Consider the following 13748-nt stretch of genomic DNA (forward strand, 5'->3'; position numbering starts at 1 on the left):
TGAGGGGCTTTTCTCTGATACCTGGCAGCCTTCCTGTAGTCATTTTAACCCCCAGGATTGCCCACCCTCATCTGTGAAACCACATTCGCCTAACAGAATCATCTCCCTCCTCCCGGAGAGCCGACATTCTCGATTACAGGTCAGTGCAGTTGATCACGCAGGAAGGACAGAAGCAGAGCAGAGAGCCTGTGGTAAAGAGGGCCCTGGGGAGACTGACCGGGAGCTGGTCACTCTGTGCCGTCTGCAACACTGACAGGTAGTATGGCTGACGAGCACGTTGGTCAGCCAGTCCCGCTACCGCTGGACACTTGTGACCTCGCCAGCTTTCGGCATGTGTCTGTTGGTGAACACACCTTTAAGCGGCTCCAGGCTCCGCATGAACTGGAACAGCCCCATTCACTGTGAGTGTGGTGATTCATAAAATCACCTGCCGCATACAGAAAATGCAGAAATCACAGGCTCTTATGTCATTTTGCTTTTAAAAATTAATGAGATGAGAGAATACCCAGACAGGAAACAAGAAAGGGGCAGGGGGACGGGTATAGGAGAAGAGGAGAAGCAGGGAGCAAGAAACGGGCAGCAGCTGGATTTAGGAACACAACTTGAGTGCTGATGGAGAAAGGCCCTTGGGGCTGCGGCTCTGCCCTGTGAGCGGGGTTCAGAAGGCCACGCCGCGCGGGGGCTGTGGTCCTCAGCAGGAATGCAGATGTGCTTCTGAGCGCCTGGTGGTGGTATTCACAGGGCTGGCGTTCAGCACCCGAGACCCCGGCCAGAGTCACAGGCACAGCCCTCCCGTCCTTGCTGCCGCCTCCACCCCACTCCCTCCATTTGCTCTCATTACTCCTGCCTTTCTCATTTCCTTCCTTGCATGCAAACTAAAAACAAAAACTGAAAGTCACGTGATTTCTTTGTCCTACTTTTTTCTCCTCTGGTCTGTCTTGTCTCCCTTTGTCCTGTCTGTCCCCTCCATGTCTCACTCTGCAGAACCTCCACCAGCTAAAACAGATTCAAACCTTGAAGCAGATGAACGAGCAACTGCAGGCTGAGAACAGGGCCCTGACCCGAGTGGTGGCCAGACTCTCGGAGTCCATCGAGTCCTCGGACACCCAGGAGCTCTAGCTCTTGCCCCTCCTCTCCACCTCACTTCCCTCCTCCACTGCTCCAGGCAGGTTCACTCTTGTTGTTGGTCGCAGCAGCTCTGTGCTCGGGCCCTCCCTCAGAGCCTTTGCGTGCAGGCCGCTGGAGATGGGAGGAGCCAGGACAGCGACCATGGGAGGGGACGTCACAGCCTAGGTCGAGGGAGGTGGTGGGCGGTGGGCGGAGTCACCCAGGCTAGAGGCACATTGGTAAGACCACCACGTTGCCTCTCTCCCTCTGGAGACTGCATGTGGATCTGCTCGTGGGGCTACAGAGAGGTACACACGCGGGCGTGCACAGGCACATTCACACATTTGTTTGGTGGGATCATTGCCACACTGAGAGAGAGCTTTTCTCTGTCAACAGCAGTTTCTCTGGAGCAATGGGTTGGGTCTGAGGTAACCAAGGGCAGGCGCTCTCAACCATGGTTCCTGTTGGAAATATCCTGGAACTTTTCAGTATATGCCAGTGCTTGGGCCCACTCCCAAAGAATCAGTGGTCTGGGTTGAAACCCATGCATCAGTATTTTTTTCAAAACCCTCCTTTTTATTCTTTTCAACAACCAGCGTCGGGGCCACAGCCCATTAGACACCAAAAAGAACTCGGTCCCTACATGTGACAGTGTTGTGGGATGGAAAGGACTAGAACTGAAACTGGAGTTATTCTGGTCCAGGCTCTCCAGCAGCAAAAGAGTCTAGATAGGCGTTCTTTGTCTCACCTTCTGCAGCAGTCTTGCTATCTCTTCCCTCCTCAGGAGGCGTTTCTCACGTCCCTGTCACAAGGCTCTGGACCTGAGGGTTGTGTCCCTCCCTGCCTCAGCGTGTGGGCTGTGAGGCAGCCTGCACACGACAGAAATGAGGCCCTCCCATGATCAGGCCTTCCTGAACGGGGCTGGCTTTGCAAAGAGGGTGGCCGGCAGTGGAGCAGGGAGCAAAGACTGATCTTCAGTTGAACACCAAAAATTGTGTTTGCCAAACTGGAGCCTTTTCCTGGCTATTGATCTGAGAGACAAGCTCATAGAGAACTTGTTTCCCTCCCAAGGCAGTGTGATGGGGTCACCACTGCTCTGAAATGAGTTTTTAATTTTCAGCCACAATCTAATTAGTCCTGACCAGGGCCTGTTCTTTCCTCTGCCTATTTGCTTTTGCCTTCAGGGTCAGTAGCTGACAAGTAATTTCCACCAGAGCTGAAGCACCCAAATTACCATAGGGCTGAGCTGATACCCTGCTGCCGATGCTGTCACAGGCGAGAAGCAGACTGAAAGGGAAGTGCTGCCACAGCCCAGCAGTGAGCGGCCGCTGTCCCACCCGAGCCCACGCTTTAAAATGAGCATCAGGACTCCTGGAAAACTTGACATGGGCGAATGAGGGACCCTCCAAAAAGTCCCAATTATTTCTAATTTCTTTGTTCCAAGACAGTGCAGGAATGCGACAAAACTGGATCTGATCTTATTAACGATGGTAACAGCTGTCATTTATTAAAGCCTCTGCTGAGTGCTTTTTATTGTTTTTCTCATGCACTCCCCAGAATAGTCATTGCACTTAGGAAAAACTGAGTCACCGGCCAAGGAACTTGCCCAAGGTCACCCAGACAGACAGTAACTGGTGGAACCAAAATTCAGAGCGATACGTCAGTCGTCTCCTGAGCCCAAGCTCTTTACTGCTGTCAAGATATAAGCTGTCTGCATACTTGGCACAGAGTTGCAGCCATTTGTTAAGCGCACAGGGCGCTCCCTGCATTGCAGCTGGGGCGGAGCAAGCGCTCTGCTTCTCTGCACTTGAACTTCCCTGGCAAGTTCAGCTTCCAAAGAGCCCCTTATCTGTCAGAAGATTCTCCCTCCATCAAGAGAGCCGTTGCCGGTGCTTCATCTCCTATAGCCCGGGTCAGCAGACTGTGGCCCACCAGTGCAACCATGAGCCATACAAGCAGCCAAACAGGAAATCAAAAGATTTCAAGACACATGACAGTGATATGAATTTCTCGTGTCGGTTCTGAGAGCAAAGCTTTGTTGGACTGAGCCGTGCGCCTCTGTGTATGGGTCGTGGTCGTCGTGTCCGCTAGGAAAGCACCTTCCACAGACCCTGTGCAGAGATGAGACAGCTACGCCACACTGGCTGCACGGTCAAGACATTTTGCCCTGCCCTTTTGTCTTTCCTTGATAATCCCCAGGAGAAACCATCTTGCCTCAGCGTGTCATGCAAGCCCCTTAACAACCAAACATAGGAGGATGCTCTCCCCACTCCCCGTGCGGCTTGAAGCATAGCAGCTCAGGCAGGACTCACTCTGAGTCTCTCTCCCTACAACTAGCCTTGCCCTGGTTTCTCTCTGAGGCTGCCACACCCCACTTCCTCGTCTTTAATACATTCCTCATCAATGGCTCTGAGAAGTAGTGTGCGAGAGAGCGTGTGCTTCGTTTTACTTGTCCAGAGTATCTTAACATCGAACTGTGGTAAATTACAGATTTAGGAATTAAGGAGCTGAGGTCAGAGAGTCGAAAGGATAAAGCTTTGTAAAACCTCACACCTGTTCGTGCTTTCACACGTGGTCTTGTTTAACAGTTCTTTCACTCCAGAGGAACATCAGATACACGTTCTTCTCCACCTCTGGCTTTTGCGAGCCAAGTCTGTGAGGCTGTTCCCCCCTTGATTTCTACATTCCACTCCTTGCACTCTTTGACGCTCCCTTCAGATGTCCGCTGTAGCATGCTGCAGCTGCAGAACTGCCTTCCAGTATTCCCCCCCCCCCCAAGGAATTGAGTTCTTAATGTGGAAACGAATCACCAAAGTTCAGTGAGCTATTTGTACATTTATAGAAAAGCCCAGCTCGGTTCTGATCTGATGAGCTGCTAAGCAGTGAGATGTAGCCCATTGCTGTATAAAGTGTCTTTCCCTCTGTGGAACCCTGTTACGGTGGTGTGGCTCTCCGAGACCCCCTGGTACCCAGGACAGGGCAGCAGAGAGCCATGGGAAAGCGGAACATCAGAGGACACCTGGGCTGACGTTTTCTAAAGATCCAATGCAACGAGGTTCTGAGCACTCAGTTCCCGTCGGCAAGGCTGGTGGGAGAGAGGCGAGCGAGACTGAGCCAGGGCTCCTTGAGTGAGCTGGAGGGAGGAGAGGCAAGGGCAAAGCACTGAGATTAGTGGAGGAGGTTTCTGGATTCAGGTTGTCTCCGTCGCGGCCGTAGCTCCCTGGCCTGCCTTTCACGCTCAGAGGAGCACTCACAGCGGTAGGGGAGTCCTTGACTCAGCAGAGCGCATTGCCCATGTCTGGACCTTTCCACACCTCGCCCCTCCCGGGGGCCTCACCTAGTCCCTACCTTAGAGGGGACAGCACAGGCATTATTGTTCTTTTATAGGTGCAGAAATAGGAACACAAAGAAGTGGTTTGCATCAAGTAATACAGATCATTGATGACAAAGGCAATGCTGAAATTCCAGTTTTTGGGCTATGACAGTTTTTGGTTTTGTTTTCCACCCCACCCAACTTGTCATGAAAATGAACTTTGGACTCGCACACCTGGGATCAGTGTTAGCTTTGCCATTTAATAGCTGGGTGCCTTGGACTAGTTACAAAGTTCTTCCTTACCTCAGCTGTAGAGATAAGAGTAACAACTGTATCACATACTCTCAGGTCACCAGGGAGACCCTCTGGCGTGGTGCCTTCCACTTACAGAGTCAATGATACCTTACTCTGATGCAGATTCCTTGTGTGTCTGATGCGTGCACACATGCACATTTGCATAATGTAACCTGCATCTTCCTTGAGAGATTGAGGAAGCAAAGATTATATTCCTAAGGTACAATTAGATCCCCTAAGCCAGAACTCGAACTCAGCAGGATTCACCATAACCTGTCAGCCTAGGGCACCCTGTGCTGGGGACCCGGCCTGCTATCGTGGTCCTGTAGTTCATTTATTCTTTTTGTTAGAGATTTATTTACTTATCAAAAGGCAGAGTTACAGAGTGGCAGAGAGAGACAGAGAGAGAGAGAGAGAGAGGGGTCTTCTATCTGCTGGTTCACTCCCCAAATGGCCATAATGGCCAGAGATTGGCCAAACTGAAGCCAGGATCCAGGAGTTTCTTCCAGGTCTCCCATGCAGGTACAAGGGCCCAAGACTTGGACCATCTTCTACTGCTTTCCCAGGCTATAGCAGAGAGCTGGATTGGAAGTGAAGCAGACAGGACTAGAACCAGTGCCCATATGGGATGCCGGCACTGTAGGCAGCAGCTTTACCAACTACACCAAAGAGCCAGCCCCTGGGTTCCTATAGGTTTAAATGAGCAATTAATCAAAGGACATCTGTATTAATCAGACATAGACACAGATTTCTATAGCCTTCCTGGTGAAGGTGAACTTACCTGCTAACCTAACCTCTCTTGATAACAGCAGGGCCCACACATGTACCCTTACCAGCATCCCATTAGGATTTTTCAGAGGCTCAGCATACTTGTCCAAGTGCCTGACCACATAATAAAAACTCAGATATCCAGGCTAGAGCTTGAAGCTGTTATTTTTCCCTTGCTTAACAAGTTGGACAACACTGTGTGTAATGTTCCAAGATGGCAGAGCTGATAGAATTGAATATCCACTCCTCCCTTTCCCCCACAAGTGTCTGTTTCCTAGAACTATAACACCATCCCCCTAAAACTGCTGATAAGCCCTGTAAGGGAGCTTTGGGCAGAATTAAATACGCCTGGTGGTCACTGTGCTGTAGCTCTGTGACCCTATCTGTAAGCTCCCTGGTATGGTGGTTGAAAGTGGATATGTGTAACATGCCCAGTGATCATTTTAGTGGATTCCACTGAAGGCTCAGGAGGAGGACCCGTAGGTCACCTTGTGCCCAGGGACTGAAAGCAGGGTTGTGCCCCCGAGCCGCGTTCTTGTGTTTGGTGGGGTGTGAGGCAGTGTCCTCCTCTGACTCTTGTTTGACCACACCCTCCTCACCTCTGTCTGAATTCCTTCTCCAGCCGTCATTGGCTCGAGGTGAGTTCAAGCACAGGAGCAGTTGAAAATTGTTACTGACTCAGTAGAATGAAAGGGTACACAGTAGAATGTGCAGGTTGCATACAAAGAAATAAGATACCACTGCTAAACACACCAGCTCGAAAGACAGGGTGGTGCAGTCTCCTGAACATGAACATTACCGCCTCAGTAGGTAGGCAGATTCAGGGGTGCAGCCTCACTGGGAGAGGGGCGGTGACCGCTGCGACACAGGCCGTGTGAGGGCTGCTCGGGAGGGGCGGAGGGGGCATCGCCCAGGCTCTAACACACCTCTCTCTGCCACCCTGCAGGTGTTAACAGAACTGAAATCCGACAACCAGCGGCTGAAAGATGAAAACGGTGCCCTCATCAGAGTCATCAGCAAACTGTCTAAGTAGACCAGGCTCCGGATGTAGGAGGGGAGGGCCCGCCTTGCTGCACACCCCTCCCTTCCAGCCAAAGGAAGTGAGCGTTCTGGTGGAAGGACACTTCCTCCTGACCCGCTTCCGTCACCTCCTCTGCACTGTACATTCTCTCTGCACCCCCGATGCCCTCTCCTCCCACACCCCCACTTGGGTTTTATGAGTTTTGACTGAAGCATGGTCCTGACCATACAAGCCATCTGGAGGAGGCCTTGGGGGTGCAGCAGGCCCAGCCGTGGACCCCCAGCCTCCTGCTGCTCCGCTCCGTGTACACACTGGATCTGGTCCAAACGAGTAGCCCACAGCCTTTGTGCTGGCGCAGTGTCCCCTGCCGTGGGTGGGCCCTGCAGCAGGATGCTGAGTGGGCCAGCAGACAGCCTCAGGCCGCGCGGCTGTGCGCGTCCGAGGCCAGAGCCACTCTGCACTGAGGCTCTCTGCCCCTCACTCTCAGGAACCGACTCCTGTTTATTTTTTCTATCCACAGCCCAGTAAAGTCCCAAACTAATCTTAACCCCACTCCCTTTCCTTCCTATCCAGCTATTCTTTCTCCCGCCTCTTCCCCCATCCACTGGTGTAAAAGCCAGAACAGCTCCTGGCCTCAGTTGTCTGGGGCCCCTGTGGAAAAGCACCTCTCTGGAGACTGGAAGGTCGCCATTCTGGTGCCATGGCAGCGGCACCACCAGCCCCCTCCCCCACAGCCTCCTGTCTACCCATTGTCCTTATTCCCCACTACAGAATGACTTTCTCATTAGCAATCTGGGCTCTGAGTGCCCGCTTCTGCCCTGCCTCCCCCTGTTCACTCTGGTACCCGCTCCCGATGAGAAACAAAGTCACTGCAGAGAGGCAGGCAGGGTCTCAGATGGCCCAGCGATGGGGCAGGTGGGAAGCTATGCGTGCTGACAGCAGAGTATCCGAGCTCACGTGGCACATTGTGACGAAGACGAGAGCAACCGCTGCGCTGTGAGAATGTGGGGAACTGGATTACTTCCGGTGATTAGATTTAGTGGAGACATTTGCTTTCTTGGAAGCTAAGAGGAGAAATGACAACTTAATAGAAGTTTAAAGGGATGAGGTACTTTCAACCCAATGATGACAGTCACGGAATTTTCGAGTGGAAAGGCCCAGACGCCATTGGTCCAACTTTCCATTGTTGCATGCCAGGGACCCCTGTGGTCAGGCCCTCTGGGGGCTGGGCATCTGCTACTCATAGGTTGGGCAGCTCTAGTGGCCAGTGGTCAGTTTCCTGTGATGGGAGCAGAAGTCTTCCTGTGGATTCTTGCTGGGGTCCGCGTCTGCGCTCTGGAGCTCTCCGCCTTGACAGCCCTGAGGTGTGCAGTGTGCGGGCTGTCCTTAACCTGACTGCAAGCTGGTGTTTCCCTGGGCCTTTGCATTATTCCCCACATCCCACGTCCCATCGCATCTTGGCCATCCTCCCCTAGAAAAGAGCAGCCTTTTAAAATACCCAGGATGCACCATTAGCCCAGCACAAAATCAATCCATTCGTCCTTGGTGGTCCAGTATTAATATTTAAAGCATTTGTTTTTTGTAAGAGTTTTACCCCTGGAATCATTTTGAATGTGCTGGTCATTTAAGTCCTCCTCATTGTAGGGTTGCCAGGGACATCTGGTGCTCAGAGTGACCTGGTCTCTCAGCATATACTACCTCTGCCTGTTCCTTTCTTTCCTGAAAATAGCAGTGTAGTCCCCTGAGACCTGTGAAGTGTCACGTGCTCTTCAAAACCAAGGCTCTAGTTCAAGATCCCAGTTCCAGAATAGGAGCTGTGGCTCCTCTGATAAAACCCCCTGTTCAGAGCATATACAATTCTCTCTTCCATCTCCAGCCATTTTCCCAGAAAAGCTACTCCGACTTTGGAACGCTGTCATCATGGGCGCACCACTGCTCAGTCTCAGGGAACACTGAATTAGAGTGAGGAGCCTCGTACCTTCCCTAGCAGGCGTCTCCCTTCTCTTCCTAGGGGGAGGAAAAGCACAGGGGCTCCCGGTGGCTTCTGGGGAGAGGGACCGCTGCCCTCGCAGGAGAAAGGGTTGCCAGGGAAACATTTCCTCCTCTTCCAGGCAGTCCCCTCGGGGCTGTGCGTGCCTGGCAGGGTCAGAGGAGTCACAAAGCTCTCGGGCTGGGTTCCGCCCCTGCTGCTTCACGGCCTTCATGTCACAGCGGCCTCTTACCAGAAGGTTTTCCTGTGACGAGAAATTTTCAGCTTTTTCATCTCAGGAGGACTGGAGTCTACAGCCCAGGACTAAAAATGTAAATCGTTCTAGGTAACTTTCTCTTATGCAATGGATTTAGTTGTTTTTTGTTTTTTGTTTTTTGTTTTTTTTTTTTTTTTTCCCAGACAAACTGAATTCTGGTCTCTCTCCAGAGAATAAAGTACAGACGTATTGACTGGAAGTGCCGTGGGGCAGTGGTCATAGGGCTCCTAGTTGCCACTGTCTCTCTGGGTGTCGGCAGTCAGCAGGTGCCCTTCTCTTGTGCTGCCTGGCCAGTCACCTCCTGCTGGTCTCCACAGTGGCCACGAGCTTCCCGTCCTCACCTGCTGGTCTCAGTTCTCGGGGGCACCAGGTAGCTCAGGCAGCCCAGGACTCATGTCTGTCACTTAGTGGGAGGTGAGCTGCCTGTGGAATGGGGGCACAAGTTGGCTCAGCAGAGCGACACACCCTGTGTCTTCACTAATTTGGAATTTCTCAGTGTCCAAGCCATGCCTTTGGCCATTCCAGAGGAGCTCTGGCTAAAGTTCACCTTTGTCTCTCGAGAGCTACTCATCCTGCTCCAGATAGCACCAGGGAGTGGTGACCCCAGCCCCATGCCAGCCTCTAGTGCAAGGGCACTACTTTCCCTGCTGGGCCGGTCTCCCTTGAGTAGCTCCTGTCGCTTTCTGTCTGGTTGCAGGATGCACTGCTGCTTTCCTGGCCATTCCTTGGTTTCCACCCCAGCCCCACCCCATGTTTAAGGAGACCTGGCTACATTGATTGCTCTGGGCAGCCACTGAGGGGGTTTCAGATCTCTGGGAACATTGCACCCACTCTCCGTGCCCCAAACAAACATGTACTGGCTAGACAGCTACACTCAGAGAGGGTCCTGGCTCTGGACCTCACTACTGTGTGAACTGCTGGCTATTTCTCCACCAGGGACATTTATTTATTTGAGCTCGAGATGAGGGAAGCAGCAGCTTTGAAAGCCGTGCACTTCTCAGGCCTCTGCATTTCTGGCCGCTTTGCAACCTTTCAGGCTCCAGGCAGACTCTGTCCCCTCAGAGACAGCCAGTGTTCGGCTCTGACCCCCTGGGCGGGGGCTGTCCTGAGGCTAGAGGTGGGCGGGCTGAGCGAAGCAGGCTGCCGCAGGGAGAACTGCCCCAAGTGTCGCCAGCTGATCGGCTTCCAGGCTGCTCCGAATCTTCCCAGTTCTGCCCAACCAGCACTTAACTCTGGGGCAGCCCTGCAGGAGCCCTGGGGTTCTCCCCAGGGTCTTGGAGGGGCCTGCACTGGGCCCCATTATAACTGCGCATCTGGGGCACCACCCTGATTTGGAAGGCAGGTTCCAGCCCCTCAAAGGGTGTGAGTTCCTCTGACCCAATAGCAAACAGCTCTGAGGGCAGAGTGTGGCACTGTGACAGGACAAGGCCTTCGCAGTCAGGACATCAGGATGCCGGGGCCTGGTCTTGTCAGCGTGTGGCCCGGGCGCCATGATCCGTCGAGCCCCCCCGTGGCCTACAGTTCTGTGACTTACTCATTCCTTAGGAAGATCAGGACCTCTCTTAGAGTTCTCTTTCTAATCTAAGGAAAAAAAAAAAAAAAGCAAAAACTCTTGTTTTCTTCTGCAGACTGTTTAATGTCAGCATGTCAAGGTTGGCTTCCCAGCCTTGGTGGAAAGTGAATTCAGTACTGAGGATAATTGAATGGTGTAGAGATTGCTTTCCCGCCTAATGGGTTGGTGAGACTATTAAAACCTGCAGAGGTGGAAATGGGAGCTCACGGGGAAATGGGTGGAAAGCAATTTGTTGCACGCAGCCTTCGGACAAGCTGTTTTAATAGGAAGTAGAGCCCTCAGCTTCCTCGGGTGTGACCTGCCCTGGCTCCTCCCACCCAGACAGCAGGCTAATTGCATTTCTGCTGAGCACAGCGGGCTCAGGGTCTTGAACTACCCCCGGCCCCTGCCCCAGCAGCCAGAGAAGTCCCCTGAGTGAAGACCCCCTCCCCAGAGACAGGAGGCCCTGGTGCTGCTCGGGATGGCTTTGGTGTAGAGCAGACATTCAGAGGAGATGCCGGAGCAGTAAGCATGGCAAGCCAGAGGCCACTCCGCTCGCAAGGTGCCTACAGGGCCCACGTGAGCGGAGTGAGTGGGCAGAGTCCCTGGAGTGGAGGCGGCTGCATTCCGTGGGAGAGGAGGGTGGAGGGCGGGGCTTGGAGTGGACAGCAGGACGGAGGCGGAAAGGGTCTCCCAGAGGCAAGCTTCGGCATGTGGAGATGAGTTCTGTGTCGCGGGTGACTTCGCCCTCAGCCTCCTGCTGAGTGGAGATTTTAATCAGCTTCCCTAATGGGTATTGACACTGCTCAGGAGCAGGAGACCCTGTCAGGGACAGCTATTGATCGCTTAGGCCCTGATCAGATTGGAAATAGATCAACTTCGCGGCAGCACAGGAACTGCCCTTGGCACAGCTGCTGGGGAGTGAGGTGGTCTCTGAGGGCGGAGACTGCTGGAACAGCCCGTCTGCAGCGGCGGGCACATCGCTGGGACGTGGTGGAGGGCTGGCAGCCCGGGCCGGGAAGCCCCTCCTTGGGAAGGGGGCTGTGTCTGAAGGTAGCGCCACCCATGCATGCTCTGGCTGGACCTACGAAGTTTAACAGTTTGGGGATCATTGGTGCTTCTAGCCCGTGTGCGTGCACATGCCCAGCCCAGAGCTTTCCAAATGAGGTCTGCCATGGGTGTTTTGTTTTGTTTTGTTTTGTTTTGTTTTGTTTTTTTGAAAGGCAGAGTGAGAGAGAGAGATCTTCCATCCACCAGCTTACTCCAAATGCCCTAGCACAGAGGTCTGGGTCTGGCCAAAGCCAGAAGCCAGGAACTTCCTCCTGGCCTCTCACATGGGTGGCAGGGGCCCAAGCACTTGGCCCAGGCACCTCTGCAGGAAGCTGGATCAGAAGCAGAGGAGCTGGGATCTGAACCGGTAGGGGATGTCGGCATCGCGGTTCCCAGCTTCACCCCTGGCACCTCAGCACCAGGCCCTAGGGCTTGCCTATTCTTGGTTAGAAATGGGAACTCAGAAGCCAGATTGATCCGCGTGCACTGTTCTGTAATTCAGATCTGTGCTCTCTGCCTCCCGCTCCCTGGGAGGGCTTCTCCTGAGCTCTTCCCCAGTGCTTTGCTTATCATTTTGGACGGGTGATCTGCCAGAGTGATGTTTTCTGTTGTTTCTTCTCTAAGTTTTCCTCTAATGCTTCCAATAAAGCTTTCTTGGGTGGCCCCCGGAGGTGACATCAGGCTGCTCTTATGTCCTTCCAAGATAAACACGGCCGTCCTTTCCCTCCCGGCTCCCACCGCCTTCCTCCTGGTTTCCCTCACTTGCAGCTCATGGTGCTTCGGAAAGGAGGGTTCCCCTGAGCCAGACGACAGCCCTGGCAGAGCCTCAACCCCCAGCAGCCATCCCCGACCTGTGCTCACGTCCAGCGCTCCAGGCTGGGCCGATGGCTGCTCCGAGACGAGGCCTTAGGCCTCTGGGACTCTGTCACTGGCCAGGGAGGTCATGGCGCGCAGTCTGCTCTGCCGTCCCTGTCGGCTGGTAAGGCAGAAGAGTGTCTTCAGCACACAGCTGAGTGGTGTCGGTGCCCTTGCAACGCAGCTCCACACTGCACTGCAGGAGAAGCACTTAGCAGGGGAGGGGGAGCCTCTGACATTCTCCCAGAACCAGAGCTGGGGGGCAGAGTGCAGTACCAAACAAGGGACACGCTAGGGCCAGGACCTGTTCCGCTCTCCCTTCAATGTGTCTGCCCTGGCTCGTTCTCTCCCACTCTGCTGGAACCTAGAAGATTCTAGTTTGTCCTCTGGTCAAGAGGGGCAAGGTATAGGGCTGCAGGGGCACAGGAGGGCTCTGGGGGGGGGGGGGTGCAGCAGTCCCAAGTACCTTCTCCTCTAGCCAGGGTCCTGGAGCCCTCAACAGGTCGGGCCTGCCGCCTGTTGCCCCCCCACCCAGGCTGGGCCATGGCTTCCACGAAAAGCACACAGAAATATGTCTCTCCTTTGCATCCCTCTTCTTGGGGTTCAAACCGCCTCTCAGGCCCTACCCAAATGGTTTCCCTCCCTCCATTCTTGCCTCTGCCCTGACCTTGGTCAGGTGCAGAAAACCACGCCGGTGCCCCCATGCCTCTCCCACCTCTGCGGTGGTGTCTTGCGTCTTTGCTCACTCCACCCTTCCGCCCTCGCCTTGCCCCCACCACAGGTGAAGCACCAGATGGAGCTGTTTTTCGGCTGAGTTGTATGGATTAACTTTAGCCCACTGTAAATACACCTGGGCTGGGGCGGGGTGGGGTGTTCAGGGAGGGGAAGCCAGACTCGCTTTGTGAACTGAATGTATTTTTATGCAATTTTGAGTGGCCTTTCAACCCTGAGATGAATGATTCGTTTTATCGGTTGTTATTATATAGTATTAAGTATTCTGTGTTTGAAAGTTTGAGAATAATAATATTCACATCTATATGATGCCTGTAAACACAACAGTATTTATAAATGAGTAAATAAAACTGTGTTTTAACTTTGTGATTGCGTCTCCACAGTTCAAGAAGTGGGGTTTACAGAATCTCAAATCTAGGCAACTTCTTCCGATTTCACGTGGTCACTGTGACCACTGGGGGGCTCGCCCACCAGCTCCTACAACTCCTGTCCACAAGAGGTTGCTCCCCCGGGACAGTGACCAGCAGTGGCTGTCTGGGACTGTCCCTCGCAGCAGGGTCTCTGGGAGCACCAGGGCGTGCCCCAGATGGAGCACCCTAAGAAGACAGCCCGGCTCCCAGATCCATGTGACCACAAGTGTGGGCTGAGTGACCCATGCTGAGCCCACGTGGGTGGCACTCACGCACTGTGGGACGTGGGCACAGGGAGGTCTCCCGGCATGACCCCAAGTCCCCTGCTGCACACACGTTTTGTGAAAAGGTCACGCTGGATTCCAAAGCACTGCGCAGTTCCAGACTCCAGATGTGGCTG

The 13748-nt window shown here is 53.6% G+C and overlaps 1 protein-coding gene across 6 annotated transcripts in view; it reads left to right on the top strand.

Annotated features, from left to right (window-relative positions):
- The window catches only part of PPP1R12B (protein phosphatase 1 regulatory subunit 12B), a 218667-nt gene extending 205394 nt beyond the window's left edge, over window positions 1–13273 (top strand). For 5 of the 6 annotated variants that reach the window (XM_062211596.1, XM_062211597.1, XM_062211598.1 and 2 more), the window contains one exon: window positions 6429–13273. In XM_062211596.1, the coding sequence (XP_062067580.1) occupies window positions 6429–6515 (87 nt within the window). In that variant the 3' untranslated portion in view covers window positions 6516–13273. Of the gene's footprint in view, window positions 1–984; window positions 1906–6428 lie in introns of those variants that run through there. The other variant, XM_062211605.1, reaches the window with a different exon arrangement.
- The last annotated feature ends 475 nt before the right edge of the window (window positions 13274–13748 follow it).

Source organism: Lepus europaeus, chromosome 14 (genome assembly GCF_033115175.1).
Source record: "Lepus europaeus isolate LE1 chromosome 14, mLepTim1.pri, whole genome shotgun sequence".
NCBI lineage: Eukaryota > Metazoa > Chordata > Mammalia > Lagomorpha > Leporidae > Lepus > Lepus europaeus.